The sequence below is a fragment of the Pelmatolapia mariae genome, linkage group LG5, assembly GCF_036321145.2.
Source record: "Pelmatolapia mariae isolate MD_Pm_ZW linkage group LG5, Pm_UMD_F_2, whole genome shotgun sequence".
NCBI classification, from domain to species: domain Eukaryota; kingdom Metazoa; phylum Chordata; class Actinopteri; order Cichliformes; family Cichlidae; genus Pelmatolapia; species Pelmatolapia mariae.
In genome coordinates, this window is record NC_086231.1 from 29,971,638 (window position 1) to 29,989,057 (window position 17,420).

A 17,420-nucleotide genomic window follows, 5' to 3' on the forward strand; every position below is an offset into this window, starting at 1 on the left:
TGGATGTCCACAAGGTACTACTGTGAAGCAGCACACACACATATAAAAGTGAGCATGGATTCCTAGTTTTTCAAAAAAGCTCTATGCCATAGGCTGTGCGCTTTGATTGGCGTTCAGCTTTAGTATAGGATCTAGTTAAATTTCAGACTTAGACACGTTCACAAAAGATACAGTATTTTTCGTACACGTGTTAATATTCAACTGCGATTGAAATAGGTTATTGAACGTTAAATACTTATTTATTTAGGCCTATTTATTTAATGAAACACCCAGTAATATGGAACAATGGCAAGGGATGTTAAGATGCGTTAACCTCCCTTATCATTTTAGCAAACCAATAGGTGGAGACATAACACCAATATTTGTCCAGTTCTTTCCGCTTATGAAAAAAATACCGTATTCCCGTGCAAAACATGTTTTTTTTGCCGCAAAAAGTAAAATTTTAGTGTTATTACTTCACAATATCGACTAAAAATCTCGACATGTTTTCTCAATTTCGAGTTATTTTATTAGATGTTTGAATTATTGAGCAGAATTTTTGCGATAATAACCCGAAATGTCAGCGCCCTGTAGGTTTATTTAGTCATGCAGCAAAATACAAAAAGTTACGTTGGTGTAATTTGTATAGAAGTGATTTACAAAGCTGAATAGACCGAACAACAAACGTAAACGTTACATTAAAAATTTAAATAAAATAAAATAATGAGGGGAATTATCTTAACAAAAAAGTTTCATCTTTGACTAAACTCAAATCAAAACGACAAGCTCACTCCTGGCCTCTGATTGGTGATCTGCTCCTGGTGGGCGGGGATATGGGCGGGTCTGTTATTGAGCTATCGGTTGAATATTTGAAATCCAAAACAACAGTCGCATTGAGGTGCATTGTAGCATTTATAGGCTTATTTTGAATATATGAACCCAGCTGAAACTCCATAATGACCTGCGAGTCAAACTGAGAAAGCGCAGGTAAGGTCGCTGCAGAGCTGCTCTCATAGGCTGCTAACGTTGACGGGAAATAGATAACCTACATTTTAATTGTTGTCATAAAGATACATTTCGTTCGCTTGTTATTGCGTTGGACTGATAGGCACTGCTGGCCGTCTAAGGTCTTTTGATTTGATTTGATACGATATAATCTTCTGTTATTGTAAATGAGGACGCCGAGTGAGCAAAAGACATGAAACAATATACAACAAATGCATCTGATAATGAATTCAGGCAGTGAGAAGAGATGAAAATATGATTCAATTATATAATATCTGCAGTGTTTTAATTTTCATGCATTTATACAAAAATATGAGATAAATCTTTATGAATTAAGTGCCGTAGCTTCCCACTGGTCAGATGTTTGATGAAAAGAGCCCCTCCCCCATGTATCTAGAAACAGATGGTCACTAACAATGAAATTCTTGGGGAGTGGGCATTCTTATTCAAACCAGCAAACTACTAAAAATTTCATTGGGCATCCCAGTCAGCTGACCTGAGACTGCTTGAATATGTTAAAAGTAATATGGGATCTCATGGCATCACCCACTCCCAAACAGTAAGGGAGGGATCAAGGGCTGTGTTGAATTAAATCAGGAAGTAATGATATTTTATTCTTTTTGATTTTTTCTCTTGCCCACAGCAGTTGAAGAGCATTGCAACACCCGAGCACCGTGCAGAACAAAGAAGAGCGACTACAACAGACATGTTCAGAACAATCGCGCGTATGCTTTTTGGAAGAGAGGAGGAGACCCCCGAAGATATCAAGGCTGGAGACACGATGGAGGAAGGGTGGCATGTTGTCACTCACCAAGGTCAGTCATGCAGCGTCTGTCAGTAATATAACATATTAAAACAGTGACATATTTTATATCATTCCAACAGGCTAACACAAAAATGGTCAAACAAAGTTAAACAAGATATTAAACTTCTTTCACACATATATATATGTATGTATGTATGTGTGTGTGTGTGTGTGTGTGTGTGTGTGTGTGTGTGTGTGTGTGTGAACTGCGATTCAGTAGCTCATCTGTTAGTTATTTAGTCCGTGAACTGCACACCTTGATATTGAGCGTTTGTTTTTACACGCGAGTACAGTGCTTAGGCTGGGCCATATCATACCATTCACGGTAATACCGGTATAATGTTGGGCAACGATAAGAAAATGAAATATCGCGATAGAATATGGGTAAAACGCGCATGCGCAGTGCCTTTGTTTTCATACGCACATGGCGGAAAAAGCACGGCGGCGACGGAGAATGAGAAGGGCGAAAGCGGATCGTTGAATGAAACGGATGAACCAGAAATGGTTTGTAAAAATGCTGCAACTTCAGTGGTGTGGAACTGGTTTGGCTTTCGTCCGTCAGATACACAACAAAGCACTATTTTTGGTAGAACATGCTAAATACGGCACACTTAAAATCAATCCTTTGATTTTTCTGAAAATCGACAGTGCCCCTTATAATCCCGTGTGCAATGTTTCCTCTAATTTTTCATGTGTCTGAGCAAACACATAAACTCCCTGAGCGGTCCCTTGGACCACTGTGAGCAACAGCAGACGTGTGCACTGTGGTCACGCCAGCATCGAATCCATCCAAGTTACATGGTTTATTAAAATAATCAAATTACAGCATTTACATTTATGTTAGACTACTTTTAATTAACCGCTTTAGCTCACTTACAATGAAAATTTAAAAAAAAAATCTTGTTCATGACCTGTGTAGTATGTTAACACTATCGGAAGTAAAAAATAACTTGAACTCCAATTTTGAAAACACAACTTTCTTTCTTTTTTTTCTTTTTTTAAAATAAAGCTCTGACTTGTATTATGAGTATGAGTCTGTGGTCTGTCTGCAAAATACAGTATATAATGACCAATGTTGGGCAATTAATTATATAGTTACTTCTTCAAAAAAGTAACTGAGTTTTGCAAACAACAAAGTTTTTGCAGCTGTTTACCTAAAAATGCAGCCAGGGCGTTTTTTTAAATAAACATTTCAAACTATTTACAGAACAATCAGCTGTTCTGCATCAAATTTGATGCCACACAAATTATTTGTGCCACTCCAAAAAATAATTTCTGTCCACTATGAGATAAAGGAGAACAACAGCCTGATACCTGCAGGCCTGACAACAGGAGATGTATCACTCCTGTAACACCTGTAACATTCAGCAGTCGCCTCATTGTTCTGACACACACAACAAACCTACTGACTACACTACACACTAACTACACAAGATTTGCGTTAAACGTGGCAAATCTCTCACATCTCAAAACACCGCCGTCACTCCTAAAACTTCCCCCCCGTTTCTTAACAACTAGATGCCATGTTGCCATATCATTTTTTGATTGGTCGACATGGTACATTTTTCGACCAATAGGAAAGGGTGGGGGTTGGTTTTCTTTTTGCTCACAGGCGGAGAGTGCTTTCAAGTGTTTTCCTTATAAAACGCAGTTTTTACCGTTTCTTCCCGCAGTAAATATAAACAACGATAGTATTCAGGAAAAAACCAAACATTGCAGATATTTTTATCATAACTCTGGTTTTACGTGGCCTATCAACACAATTTAAAAACTGGTATAAAGTCCACACATTTTCCATCAATTGTTCCGTCTGTCCTGCTCACATCTCCAGTGGTTGTACACGTTGTCATTAACGTGGCTTCACTCCACAGCAGCCACGCCGCTTTGCTAGCTAAAACACCGGTGTCGGCGCATAAGAACGCTGTCATAGCCTGTCAACGACGATTAGCTGCGTATATACGAATGTGAAACGCATTATTGGCTGGACTGTGGGATAAGGTGGCATCGTTCTAATCCCATACGGGAGCAGCCAGTCACTTACACTGCAAAACAGATTTTTAGATTTTTTTTTTTGTGCGCAACGCAGATTTTCTGTGCGCAGAGACCGTGCCAGCAGTGCGCAATTGCGCACGCGCGCAGTTTAGAGGGAATATTGCCCGTGTGCCTTATGTATGAATTCTGGTTGTGTTTACTGACCTCGAAACGATTTTATGTGGTACACGGCGCTCGAAAATCTGTCAAATGTTTTAGTACTACGAAGCTACGAACCCGCACCGCTTGATGGATTGTCGGAGTGATACGTACTGTGCTTCAACATAATATTACCCTATTGTGTGTGTATAACCTCTTTTTAAGTTTTGTGGATATTATACATGGTTATGCTGAGGATATGTCGGCCAATTTCCACTGGAAATGCCTTTTGGTTAAACTGTCAGCAAGGAATTTGCATTTGCACTGTTAAATTTTTATATAACTTTAATGCACATAAAAACAGCTGCTTGTTTAAGTGTAAATACATTGATGTTTTTTTTGCCCTAATAAAATTGTGGAGTTGTAAAGTATTTTGTCTAGTGTCAGTTATATCGTCAGTTATATCGTTATCTCAAATTTTCAAATGTATATTGTGATAAATATTTTTGCTTAGCATACACTGGGTTATTACCCAGTCATATAACTGAGGTCAACTTCTGTCTTCACAGAGGCAGGTTCAGCAGAAAACCAGGATGCAATGTTGACTGACAGCCAACCATCCAGCTCTGTTCCTCAAGGAACAGACATGGAAACTGACTGGTAAGGTCATCGCATGGTTTTGTTTTTTTGTTTCTGTATTATATTTAAAGTTAAAATACTTTAATAATCTCTAGCTCCATAATTATATTCATTGACTTTAGTAAAGTAAAGATGATTCACAATTCAAAGTAATCCTTTATTTATCCTATACTGGGTCTGATGCAGCCCCTTTACACCCTCTTTTTAAGACATCTTTGCTCTGATTGGCTGCCTCGTGTAAACAAAGTTTTGAATAGTCTGTAGGTGGGGTATCTGTGCTGATAGCCAGAGTTATGTGTCTCAGATGACCATATTATGAATATCACTGAAAAACAGAGATTCAGAGGAAACTGAAAGAAGTCCAGTCCATTTTTTTTATAAAGCACGTTTAAAACAACAAAGATGACCAAAGTGGTGCACATGAAACAGGACAATAAAATAAGAGATACAGCATACACACACACACACACACACGCCCACACACATTAGTAAAGATATCCGAAGAATCACAAAAATACAAAAGCCTAAATACCTAAGCTCTCACTCTGGTTTGAAAGCCAAAGAATAAAAACGAGAAAGCTCAATCCCCAACCCAGCTACATCAGCAGATCTCAGTGACCTTAAGGCAGGGTTGTCGAACTCCAGGCCTCGAGGGCCGGTGTCCTGCAGGTTTTGGATCTCACCCTGGGTCAACACACCTGAATCACATGATTAGTTCATTACCAGGCCTCTGGAGAACTTCAGGACATGTTAAGGAGGTAATTTAGCCATTTAAATCAGCTGTGTTGGATCAAGGACACATCTAAAACCTGCAGGACACCCGCCCTCGAGGCCTGGAGTTCGACACCTGTGCCTTAAGGGATCATAAGGTGTTAAGAGATCAGCAAAATATAATGATGCCAACTTATTAAGGGATTCAAAACATGTGATAAAATGTAAAAGCAAGCATTTAAATTAGTAGTGTTTTAAACTGGCGGTGTTTAATGTGAGCATCTACCACTGTAACAGTGTTTTTTTTTTTGTATATGTTATATGCAGACAATAAGGAAAAGCGTTATTGTCCGTTTATTGTATTTATTTTATGTGTCTGGCCAGCGTTGCAGATGGAGAGCCCACAGCACAAAGCGGGAGTACCGGGACCAGCGCTCAGTCCGTGTTCAGCTCTTTTTCCAAGCCCAAAGCTATAGCCAAGATGACACAGGCTAAGGTTTTGGCAGAGCGGCACCATGTGTCCCGCAACGCTATTCAACGCCAGAACCGTGTTCGCCAAGGAGTCCAACACCACTCCTACCACCTCCAACAGCCAGGCTGTCGCAGCCTCAGCCACTGAATCTCTTCACTACAGATTGCCTCACTCACACAAAAACCTAAAGCAACTGAAGACAGACAAAAAATAAAAACAAAACAAAAACACTTGTAGGCTTTTCCACGTTTCTGCAAATTAAGCTAAACATTTAATCTTTATGTGCCAACACTAGTTAACTGTTACCAGGCAGCTACATTAGCATTTGAACTTGTACTGTATCTGAATTTGAAATAAAGAATTCACCTCATAAAATGAGATATGCTAGGTTTCTTTTTTTGTGTATGTGCACAGGTAAATTTATACAGTGTTGGACCAAGTGCTATGTTATGTTTGACACCATGCACTTCCCTGTATGTTGTTGGTTCAGAACCTTTTTTTGATACATCAATAAAAGTATTATTTTGCAGCTTGTTTGTTTCTTTTGTTTATAGTGAAATTGCGATGTCCCACAGACAGTGAACTGCTCACTCTCTCACAGATGCAAACAGTTGATCTCATTAGTTTGGAGGAAATTGCACCTGCTGTGTTCTGCTCCTGCTGCAGGAGGAGCGCGCTCGGTGGGGAACTGGTGTAATCTGGAGGTTTACCGTGAAGTTCAGACCTTGTGATATGGCGAGGATGGAGGCGTCTCCTGAAACAAAACTTAACAAGCAGTCAACACTTGGTTACAAGAGTTTTGGTAGTTCATATCAGCTGGCTGATGGCTCATCACCCAGTGACTTAACTTGTGACTTGACTAAAAAACATGGTGAGGAATTGGGAGGTAGAGTTCAAACACAAAGATATAGTACTAGTAAATAAGGCGTCTTATTTAGAGTCAGTTCAGTTCAAATTTGCCTTGAAAACCCAACAAATTTCAACTCAGTTTAAAGTTGCTTTTTCCTCACTTGCTGCTGCCACAGATCCTTTCCATTTGAAACAGCTGGCACCTAATGGCACAAATTTGTTTGACCAAAGTCCATCCAATCAGGAGGCTGATGAGGACTGCTCCAGCAGAGGCACACCAATACCTGTCTACGCTCTGTCTACCATCTTTGCCATTGGCGTGTCAATTGCTTTGGTCCTGCAGATTTACCTGGGTGAAAGTTTGGTATGCAATGGTGTCTAAAATTTGCACGTCGAACTCCTGTCGCATTATTTCTCATCATGGCAGTTGTTTACAGGTCTTCCAACACGGGGAGTTGTTTTCGGATCACGAGCGCTGCACCGCACTCGGTCACAGAGTCCTTCGTGATGGTGGATCCAGTGTGGATGCTGCCATCGCCAGTGCCTTGTGTTTGGGAGTCGTTCATCCACACGTATCAGGTGTTGGTGGGTATGTGATTTGCTCATTGCTCATTGCTGATGCGACTTCTATTTATAAATACACACGAAAGTCCCTGACCTTTTTTGATTTCCTCACTGTAGAGGAGGAATCATGCTCGTTCATGACATACACAGGAATGAAACCAGGGTGATCAACTTTCTGGGATCTGCTCCTAAAGCATTCAGAAGGGAGGTGTTGCACAATGTTTCACAGGCCAAGGTAGTATAAAGGCTGGGGTGGAGGAATCCTGAAACATCTGCATTTTTTTCCATTTGCACCTATAATTTATTTTCAGGCAGGTCTGCAAGTAGGAGTGCCAGGCATGCTCAGGGGACTGCATCGTGCCCACACACTGTACGGAGGGTAAGAATATAGAAAAGTTCATTTTAATTTGGTGTTTAGTGTTTTTTTTTGTCACACGTGTCATGCCATAAATCTGCTGCAGTCTGCCATGGGAGGATGTTGTCAGCAGAGCTGCAGCTGTAGCAAGAGAAGGTTTCAATGTGTCTCACAGTTTAGGTGAGACAAACTGCTGCTCTTTGTATTTTCTCTCCTCTCTTCCTTCACAATACAATAATAAATACCAAATAAATACAATAATTTTAACATCAGGATGTTTTTTTTATCTTCTACAGCTGATGCTATATCAAAGGTGAGTGGTGAGCAGCAATCTCAAAGCTTCAATAACACATTCATGCCACATGGAAGACCTCTGAGTGCTGGTTCATATGTGAGGTTGCCTCGCCTGGCAGGAGTCCTGGAGGCTGGTTTGTTGAATTTCTACCATGGCAACCTATCTCAAGAGATTGTAGATGAGGTGACTGATATACATATACAAAATGGCATGACTTTGTGAGTCAAATATGACATGTTTTTTAGTCTGGCATTGCCTTTCACTACAAAGGTCCAAGCAAATGGAGGCGTACTGAGCAAAGAAGACATTGGTAACTACAGTGTGGATGTAGAGCTACCCATTGAAGCCCAGTACAATGATAAAGGTGACATTTTACACACCAGACTTGATAAAATTATCTTTATTTTCTTCATGTCTTCATCTGCAGTTTGTTATTCTTGCCTTAGAGTTTATAATTCAAGTTCCTCCTCCTCCATCTGCTGGTGCAGTGTTGCTATCAGCTCTCAACTTGTTAGAGGGACTCCATATCAGCAAGAGCAACGTAACAGAAACTCAAACACGCCTCTGGATTGCCGAGGTACTGGAGTGTGAATACCTCTGATATCTTTGTATATTATGACCTGTTGTAAATGGCAGTTCTCTTACATAGGCGTGCTTTGTTTGCTATCCATGAAGGCCCTGAAAACAGCTTTAGCTATGGCCAGTGGTTTGGGTGACCCTAATTATAACTCTTCGGTGACTGAGGCACTCTCTAACATGCTGAGGTAAAACATGTTACAGGATCATAATCACTGTTAGGGTTACAGCTAATGACTGTTTTCAGTAGTGGGTGTTTAGACTGTTTTGGTGAATGGTGAGTTAATAAAATATAAGAAAGCAGAAAAAAAATCCCACTATACCCAGAAACAACAGAGGTTTTGTCCCAGTAGAGAAAGCACAAGTATATTAAGGGTCGAAGCATTACACTGGAGGTCTGAGTCACTAAAATGTCATACTTGAACACGCCTCCAAATGCACTCTAATCCAACTTGGATATTACTTTACAAGAAAAAGTGTTAATCCTCACATGAAGAGTAGTTTTCCTTTTTTGTTGATAAAAGATTCTGAGAGATTAAAGAAAAAGATTGAAGTCACTTTCATATGTCCTTGTTTTCTAAAGAAAAACAAATTAAAAAATTGTCACAAACTATTAGGCTCTAATTCCACTCATCTTTGTTTAACTTTAAAAGCACTTAGTTTATACTAATATCATTCTTTTGTGTCATAAAATCCAAAATCAACTACAAATTGATTTTTCCTCTGTTCCTGCCACAGCAAGAGTCAGGCTGAAGTCTTCGGGCAGCAGCTGAATTACTCCCACACATCTCCATCTGAGTACCTCTCCCCTATCCACTCCACCCAAACAGAACTGGTGGCTGGACAGGTCATTGTCATGGGACAAGATAAGCTCATTGTGTCTGTTGCAAGGTGATTGGGTTACAGCCTACAGTGTGACTCTGATGATCAAACCAAGATAATGTGTGGTATGCGCTTCTTGGAAATGTTACATGGTTTTGTTTTGTTTTTTTTCCCTCTGCTTTTATCTTCATCCTCCTGCAGTTCCTTGAGCAGACCATTTGGGAGCAGACTCATAACTCGATCAGGCATCGTTCTTAACAGCCTCATCCTTGATTTTTCCTGGCCAAATACAAGCAGAGAACAACTTCAAACTAATCAGGTGCAACACCATCAAAAAATCTCAGGCTGTGAAATCAGTCAGGTATGAGGCACAGTTTTAGATATTACAATCGACTGTTACTCGCTTACAGGAAAACTGTGTCGAGCCAGGAAAGCGGCCCCTGTCGCTTCTCATGCCCATTATAGTGGTGCCGGCTTTGTATAAATGCGGGATCCACATGGCAGTAAGCACCTCTGGTGAACAAAATGCCCTGAGTTCGATCACCCAGGTTTGATCTCTTTACATTATGAAGAAAGTTGGCTTCACATTCAGTTTTGTAAAAATATTTGACGATAACACTGTTTCTATGCTTCAGATGCTGGTCAACGTATTATTCTTCCATACAGAGCAAAAAGACAGCTTTTCCCTGACAGGGCTCCATCACCAGTTTGAACCAAATAAACTTCTTGTTCACTGTGAGTATCGCTTTGCCTTCTGCAGTTGACCTTTTGCCTTTTTAACTAATACATTACACTTTTTTTTTTTTTTTTTTTTTTTTTTTTTATAATAGTAACTTCCTGCTTTCTAATTTCTCTCCCCATCAGCTCATTTTCAAGGAGACAGTGGGCAGATTTTCCATGCAAAGGCCCATGCAGTTCAAAGAGTGAGGACAGAGGAGTCTTATTAAGCCGCGGAGTGCCTCAGTTGACTGGTGGTTTAATACAATGTTGTTTTTCTCCTCAACTTTATTCTTGAAATAAATATTCTCACAAGCATAGAGCTGTCCTTGTACTTTATGATGTAAATTTATGAAAGTTCTCTGGTGATTACAATCAGCCAACAGGGGACAGCCAGCAACACAGATTACTTACTAATGAAAAAAGACAAAACTGAGTATTCATATTACATGTTCCAATTAAAGGAACGTGATTTAGTTGCTCATATAAAATTAACTGTCATTTAATGCCAGTTAAGAAAACATGTACATGCATGCAGAAGAAAATAATTTCTGTTATGTAAAACTGATGTACTTTCAAGATAGCGTGATGCAGCTATGTAGAATGTGTCGTGGAGAAGGACACGTCACATGTATTCAGTCAGGGCAAACATGCCACTGGGAGCAATGCAGTCTAACTCTTGGTTACTGCAAACATTTTTCCCCAGTGTGTTGGTTACTTTTTTTTTTTATAGCTACCAGAGTGTAATACATCGGTAATTAGATTAGGTGACTTCATACTTCATGTATAAGAGGGAAAGTAATCATCGATAAGCAGAAAAGATTAGAGTTTGTGTTCAGACATCAGGTTGCAGCAGAGGCACTTCTTAATATCAAATCTACTGATATGTGTATGAAAAAACAAAAAGACGGGAGTCACATGTAATCTTCTGGTGGAGCAGGTGTTTTGTTTAGGTAGATCTTTCAAAGTAACATAACAGACGAGTGTCAGGGCCCAGTGTTATTCACTCAGCATGTCAGTGCTTTTGATGTTGTGGCTGATTAGTCCGATTTGACCTCTGTCAATTATAAAATTGACAGATGCAAAATTCAGTATGTGACCCTGTTTTTGTTTTTTGTTTTTTAGCAAACTGCACTCAGATTTTTCATGAGCTCTTGACCTGTGCAACCGCTGGCTGCTTTAAATTTCGTCTCTTAATGATCAGTCAAAGCTAAGTTCAACGAAAGCTCCAAGTTGGACAGCAAATACTTCAATAAGAAAGAAAAAAGGATTCATATTAGCTTACAGTCAGCTGATCGCATCAATAGTTCTTAACTCTAAATCAGTCTGCAGTCAAATATTTGCCAGATTGAGAGATTTCATAGAGAGCACTTTTAGGGCGGAGAAGCCGAGCGCCGTCAGGTGGGCGTTGGCGGTCACATGCAGGCCAGCATTTAAATGCCTGTAGTTCAACCCTCCCACTCCACAGCAGAAGCCAAGAGGAAGTGATTCACCTCTGCTGGAGTCACTTGCTTTAAAAAAAAAAAAAAAAAGTAATAAAAAAAGCGCGATTAATTCATGCTCCAGCAGTGGATTAACCGGATACGAACAAGGCTTATTGTTCTTAATTCATGAACGCAGTAAGTCAGTTTTTGAAATTATTATTATTTTAAATAATTAACCGAATCGTTAATAATTGTAAGTTGGAAATGCTTTTTTGAGTAAGTTCAAAGAGCAGGCTCGTTTGTTCATTTAAAGAGCTGGGGACGCCTATATTATATCCTGTTGTGAACCTAGGGTTAACTTTCACAGGAGCTTAAAGGGAATCATGTCTGTAACATTTCACCTTATAAGTCAGGGTTTTATCCATGACACAGCGAGTAGCCTGCAAATAATCAGGCAATGTGCTTTATTTGAAAATGCGTCTAACTTGTGGTTCTAGCGAAGTATCCTCGATTATATCTATTGGGCTACATTGTTACAGCACTTCTATCGCATTTCTGCAGGTTACCTGCTTACATAAGCACAGTATCAGCTTTCAACCGGTCTGACAGACTGTAGTGGTGGGAATAAAGGGTTTCAATGGAGCCCAGAACTGTTTTAAACGAGAAGTTTTTCATCGTCACTCGCGGGAAGTCGAGGAAAGGTTTCTGCCGAGGATGTATCGGGCGCATAGAGTCGGAGACGAAGCGTGGAGAGTTCGTGGGGCTCCTGTACGGCGGGAACAGCAACCCAGGGACCCCCAAGAACGGGGGCCTGGTGAGGATAGAGGACATGTACCCGCTGACCCGCCACCAGGCACAGCTCCTGCTCTTCATTTCCAGCGCAAGCAGACGCCTGGAGCTGCTCTGTAACCCGCAACTGTTCTCTGCCATCTGTGAGCTGTCTCAGGACGACCTGGTGGTGGTGAAGCACAAGAACGGACACCTTCCCGGTTTGGTGAAGAACTTGATGCAAATCGGACGGAAAGACAATAAAGACGACCTGTACATGCTTGCCTTTGAAGTGGAATTTGTGGTGAGTTCATTTTATAATATATTTTTACATTTTGATTTGATGATTCAAGTTGTGAAAATTATGGAGTGCACGATCATCCAGATAACTGCACGTGCTCTCAAGTGCAACCTTAATGCTTTAAAATGCACCGAGATAAGGATGACTAAATCTCTACTGATCTATATCGCTCTGAGTGATCAGTCATGCGACTGCAGCCAGATAATGTCACTGCAAATGTACAGATGCATCAAACTGTTTCTGTTCTGTATATAAGAATAACGTCAGAGTTCCTGTTTGCTTTTCAGTAACTGTTTTTCCTTGTTTCCTACACAGGACACCGATCATACTTTGTCATCCAAGAAACCTCCTCTGTCCCTTTTCAGTGCTGCAGACATCATCCAGGTGGTCCCATCTTACTCTGTCCCCCTCGGACTGCAGTGGAAAGATGCCATTTGTGGGGGTAAATGGATTATTAGTCTCACACACAAAGTTAACAAGTCGGTTTCAAAGCCATATGATGGCTCTCAGGCTTTATCAAAGTCCTTTTGTTTTGATAACAACACTACCACAACTACAAACACGGTGCACCTTCTTCTTACCAAACAGCAAACTAAATTCTTGAAAGCTGCTTCCCCAACCACAACCCTAACCCTAACCCTGCAGGGGATGCAAAGAAAGTGGTCCCACTACACAACTGGAAAAACTGGTTCTGTTGTTCTGGAATGCAGAACAGTAGAATTGCCACATGATCTGGCTTTCTTTTTCCTTTGGTAGACTGTGCACTTGAAACTATCTACATACTTCAAATATAGATCTTTGTTAGCTGGATGTCAATCTGATGAAGCAGCATGTGACATACCTAAAAAAAAGAAAAATGTCATATGACTTTCTAGGCATCTCATCCTCACCTCTACATATCTTGATATATGTCTGCAGGTTTAAACAGAAAGGCGGTGACACGCAACAGCTGCATTGCAAACATCGGATCTCGTGCACAGCCGGCGACAGAGAATCACACGGAGCAGAGTTTGATTCAGAACCAGAGTCTGAGCTCAGTGCCTTTGGAGGTGGGATCCATGGTGGAGGTGGTTTCCAACTCAGGGATCACAGTGTACGGGGTCATCCGGTGGTTGGGTGTCCCTGGAGGAAAGACTGGTGAATGGGCTGGCATTGAACTGGTGCGTGACTAGAAATTTGTGCAGTTGCTTTCAGTGTGCTTTGGTGATCTGTCGTATTAATGTTATAAATCACTATTCCAGGACTACGACGTTAAGGGCTGCTCTGATGGGATGTATGGTGGTCAGCGGTTTTTCACTTGCAAGGAGAAAAGAGCTTTGTTTGTTCCCATCACAAAGTGCAGCCCCGATGGCAGGTTTCTAAGTGCGTCTACAGGAAAAGAGATCCTCAAATCCACTGACACCACTCCAGGTTAGACACCTTACCCAGTCTAAAACATGCATACACAAGAAATAAAAACTCGATATTATACACAAATTTACATTATTGGAACAGATTTTCCTTTTTTCCTGGCACTTCTGTTCAAAGTGTTTTGGTTCCTTATGTTTCTATTATATTATAGTTTTTATTGTACAAATAATTGCTCAAACTCCTTTAGTCTTACAAGACAAAAACGCAAAATGCGAGGTTTTCCAAAAAGAACTCTTGATCAGGGCGTGAGGATTATGTAAAATTCATACTTAAAACTTTTGGGCGGATTTTTAAAAATTTATTGTTTATCTGTAATTTATAACTGTGTTTCACACGGCTTGTAAATTGTGTAACGCACAGTGAAATAGTATAGAACCTTTTCCAGATGATTCACCTCTGAATATTCCCACACCTTTCTCTCTTTGGCAGGGTTTGGTGACAAGAAATTATGTAAGACTTGAGACAATGCACACAGTGACACACTGTTTGTCATGTTTGACAGTCCTGTGAGCTTTCTGCTTTAAATAAGCAGATTAATCATTAATCATTCCCATCTAAAGCTGCCAGTAAAGTCACGAAGACTGTGTTAAAGTGTCATTTCATCATAACATCTGCTTTTCTCGCCTCTTTAGTTCCTCCATATGAAGACACGGACGAAGATGTGCCACCTATCCCTGAATCCGAGGCGCCGTCTTTGTTAGTGGGAAAAATGAAAGGGATTCAGGGACACATTAACTCCTGTTACCTTGATGCCACACTCTTCAGGTAGAACACGCTCACCATCATTCCCCTGCAACAAACTCAGATTTGCTTAGCTTTATCTAAACTAATCGTATCTAGAGGAGATCATGTACAACCACGTGAGCATGATACACTCTATTCAGATAAGTGCACAGCTGACAATAACATGTGGTTCTCCTTCCTCAGTTTGTTCAGCTCATCTGTGACCCTGGATGGTATCTGCAAGAAGCCTGCTGACACAGACCAACCCATAACCTGCACCCTGAGAGCAATAGTGAACCGTTTACGCAGGTATAGACACTGCCTTCAACACTGTTTATCTCATTACTTTTATTAACATGTTGTTTGCACAACCAGGACGTAGTGGCTTTTTACATAGTATCAGTTGATAAACAAGTGCTGCTGTTTTCTGCCTTGATGACATGGTACATTCACATGTGTCTGTATGTTTAATGTGTTCTTACAAAGTGAATTCATGCAATTGTTTTCTTATAGCTAATCTATTTATTTCAGACAAGGCTTCGTCCCTGCAGAGAGTGTGATGAATTTTCGGACACATCTTGGCTGTGACACTTTTCGGACAGAGGAAAAAGGTACGCGCCCGTATCTTGAAATACATTATAAGATAATTTAAAAAATCTGAGGGCTTCTTTTCAGATTTATTTATCTGTTCTTTTTTAAACTGCCTCGCCTCACTGTAGATCCAGAGGAGTTCATCACAGTCCTCTTTCAAAAGGTGCTTTGCATGGAGCCTCTGCTCAAACTCAGGTATGAACTTGAGCCGCACAGGACTGAATATCTTACTCTATTTGACTGAGTATAGTTGAGTTACCGAATATGTGTTTCACCGCAGATCGAAACGAGAAACGTCCCAGGGTGCCTACACCTTCCAGATCTTTCTGGAGAAGGAGCAGATGGGACAGATACCCACGGTCCAACAGCTGATGGACACATCCTGCCTGTCAGGTGACCTTAAATTTGAAACGGTGAGTCCTTCTCTTACTAGAAGCAAGAGTGTCTTTAACAAGTTTTCCTCTGTACAGTCATTAATACTTTTCTTATGTCCTTCAGATGCCGTCCTGTCTAATAGTTCAGATGCCGAGGTTTGGAAACAAATATAAGATGTTTTCTCACATTATTCCCTCCTTGAAGCTGGACATCACAGATCTCCTATACAACTGTGAGGAGCAGTAATAAGCAGCACTTTCTTAAAAATGGCATTAAAGGAATCCTTAATAATGCTCAGGATCATCTGCTTTGTCCAACAGCTCCGAGGGAGTGCTTTGTCTGTGGGCGTTTGGCAGAGTACGAGTGTCTTCAGTGTCTGCCAGATCGCAAACTGCAGCCAGGGAGAATCAAACAGTACTGTACCACCTGTAATGCACAGGTAAAACTAATGGCTGCTTTAGATGTCAGGTGAAAATCCACCAACCAAACTTTTTGTATGAAGCTCTCTATGTCTATTTTTCTTTAAGATGCACAACCATCCCTCACGACAAGGCCACTCTCCCAGTGCTCTAGCAGTACCAGTAGGAGTTCCCACCGATACTCCTGTTCCCAGGCACACAATGGAGCTGTTTGCTGTACTCTGCATTCAAACCAGCCACTACGTGTCCTTTGTCAAATATGGCTCTGACGCTCACTCCTGGATCTTCTTTGACAGCATGGCAGACAGATGTGGTGAGAAAGATTTTTGTTTGTGCTTATTCCGAGTTTTTTCTGATGTTCGTGCAAACACTGACTTGATTTTTTTGTTCCTTTTCTTTCTGTGAGACGATTAACCCTCTCAGGCTCAAATTAAGTTTTAGTTACAGGAAAAATCTGATATTTGGGGAAAATTATCAAAAAACCCCAAAAACTCATAAAATATGTATGTGGGGTAATCAGGTTGTTAGTTTTTAACTGTTGCAAATTGGCAACGCCTGCCTTGAGAGGGTTAAGCATGGCTGCTTTATTTTCTGATAGTGCAGATTTGACAGTGTTGCATAAAGGCACTACACAGAGCAGTTCTGACGTCTTTGACTGCCCTTTATCACCTACTGGGCTGATGTCTAATCTTGAGGCTGCTCTTCCTCATAGGTGACGATCAAAGTGGCTACAACATTCCAGAGGTCCGCGCTTGTCCGGAGCTGGGTGATTTCCTGAGTCAGCCAGAGGAAGAGCTGTCTCAGGCCAACCCATCCCAGGCTCCTGAGCTGGTGCGCAGGCTGCTGTGTGACTCCTACATGTTTTTATACCAGAGCTCAACCACGTGCTTTGAAAGCCAAACAGTTAGGAGCCTTAAATGCGTGTGAAGAGGGACACGGTGTTCCCATAACAGTGCCTTCTATACCCTTATATCTCTGCTTAATCAGCTTTTGTGCACTTTATCATTGTACAAACAGCAGGAACTAAAATGTATGCTTTCAACATCCTAGAGAGAAACAAATCTGACATTAATGGTGTTTTTTCAAAGCTGTTGCTGATATGTGAAAGGATGAGCAGGGGAAATGGCACTCTAAACACTTTATACTTGCCTTTTTTTAACTTTCGAAGGTCTTCTTGTTGTTACATTCTGATTATTTATACTATGTTTTTCAAGGAAACTTAAGCACTCAAATGACTGTATTCTTGTTTTGTGCTTTTTATTTGGTAAATTAACATTATTTTGTTGTTATGTGGGTTCCACATCTTTAATGCTGCACTGTCATTGTGTCAGAAAGGAAAAAAAAACAGCAACCTGCACCTTACTGTAGCCTCTGTTTTCTGTTTCTTTTTTTCCTCCCTATGTTTATGGCTTGTTGATGGCGGTGCATGGAAAACATATGTATGGTTGTATTTACTGTAAATAACTACACTGTGTGCACTTTTTTACACA

At 40.6% G+C, this 17,420-nt stretch overlaps 3 protein-coding genes across 4 annotated transcripts; all 3 read left to right on the forward strand.

The window, feature by feature from the left end:
* The first annotated feature begins 847 nt into the window (after positions 1-847).
* tp53inp2 (tumor protein p53 inducible nuclear protein 2) lies at positions 848-6,270 on the forward strand. 2 transcript variants are annotated; one of them, XM_063473187.1, is made up of 4 exons: positions 848-966; positions 1,628-1,799; positions 4,489-4,579; positions 5,654-6,270. In XM_063473187.1, the coding sequence occupies exons 2-4, from the start codon at positions 1,691-1,693 to the stop codon at positions 5,886-5,888; spliced, it is 435 nt and encodes a 144-aa protein (XP_063329257.1). In that variant the 5' UTR covers positions 848-966; positions 1,628-1,690; the 3' UTR covers positions 5,889-6,270. The 2 variants fall into 2 exon arrangements, with proteins under 2 accessions (XP_063329257.1, XP_063329258.1); XM_063473188.1 differs by having other exon boundaries at positions 1,631-1,799.
* A 203-nt stretch (positions 6,271-6,473) lies between these two features.
* On the forward strand, positions 6,474-9,966 carry LOC134628257 (glutathione hydrolase 7-like). Its single transcript, XM_063475024.1, has 14 exons — positions 6,474-6,612; positions 6,767-6,954; positions 7,028-7,179; positions 7,272-7,389; positions 7,466-7,533; positions 7,616-7,689; positions 7,806-7,987; positions 8,075-8,168; positions 8,251-8,381; positions 8,480-8,568; positions 9,119-9,271; positions 9,404-9,521; positions 9,613-9,750; positions 9,838-9,966. Exons 1-14 carry the CDS (start codon positions 6,474-6,476, stop codon positions 9,964-9,966), a joined length of 1,773 nt encoding a protein of 590 aa, XP_063331094.1.
* Positions 9,967-11,980: 2,014 nt separating this feature from the next.
* Positions 11,981-16,857, forward strand: cyld2 (cylindromatosis (turban tumor syndrome) 2). The gene is given in 12 exon segments (XM_063475025.1): positions 11,981-12,415; positions 12,728-12,854; positions 13,331-13,572; positions 13,654-13,822; positions 14,455-14,587; positions 14,750-14,854; positions 15,077-15,331; positions 15,417-15,549; positions 15,635-15,743; positions 15,832-15,950; positions 16,039-16,243; positions 16,643-16,857. Coding segments are annotated over 12 exon segments (2,247 nt in total).
* The last annotated feature ends 563 nt before the right edge of the window (positions 16,858-17,420 follow it).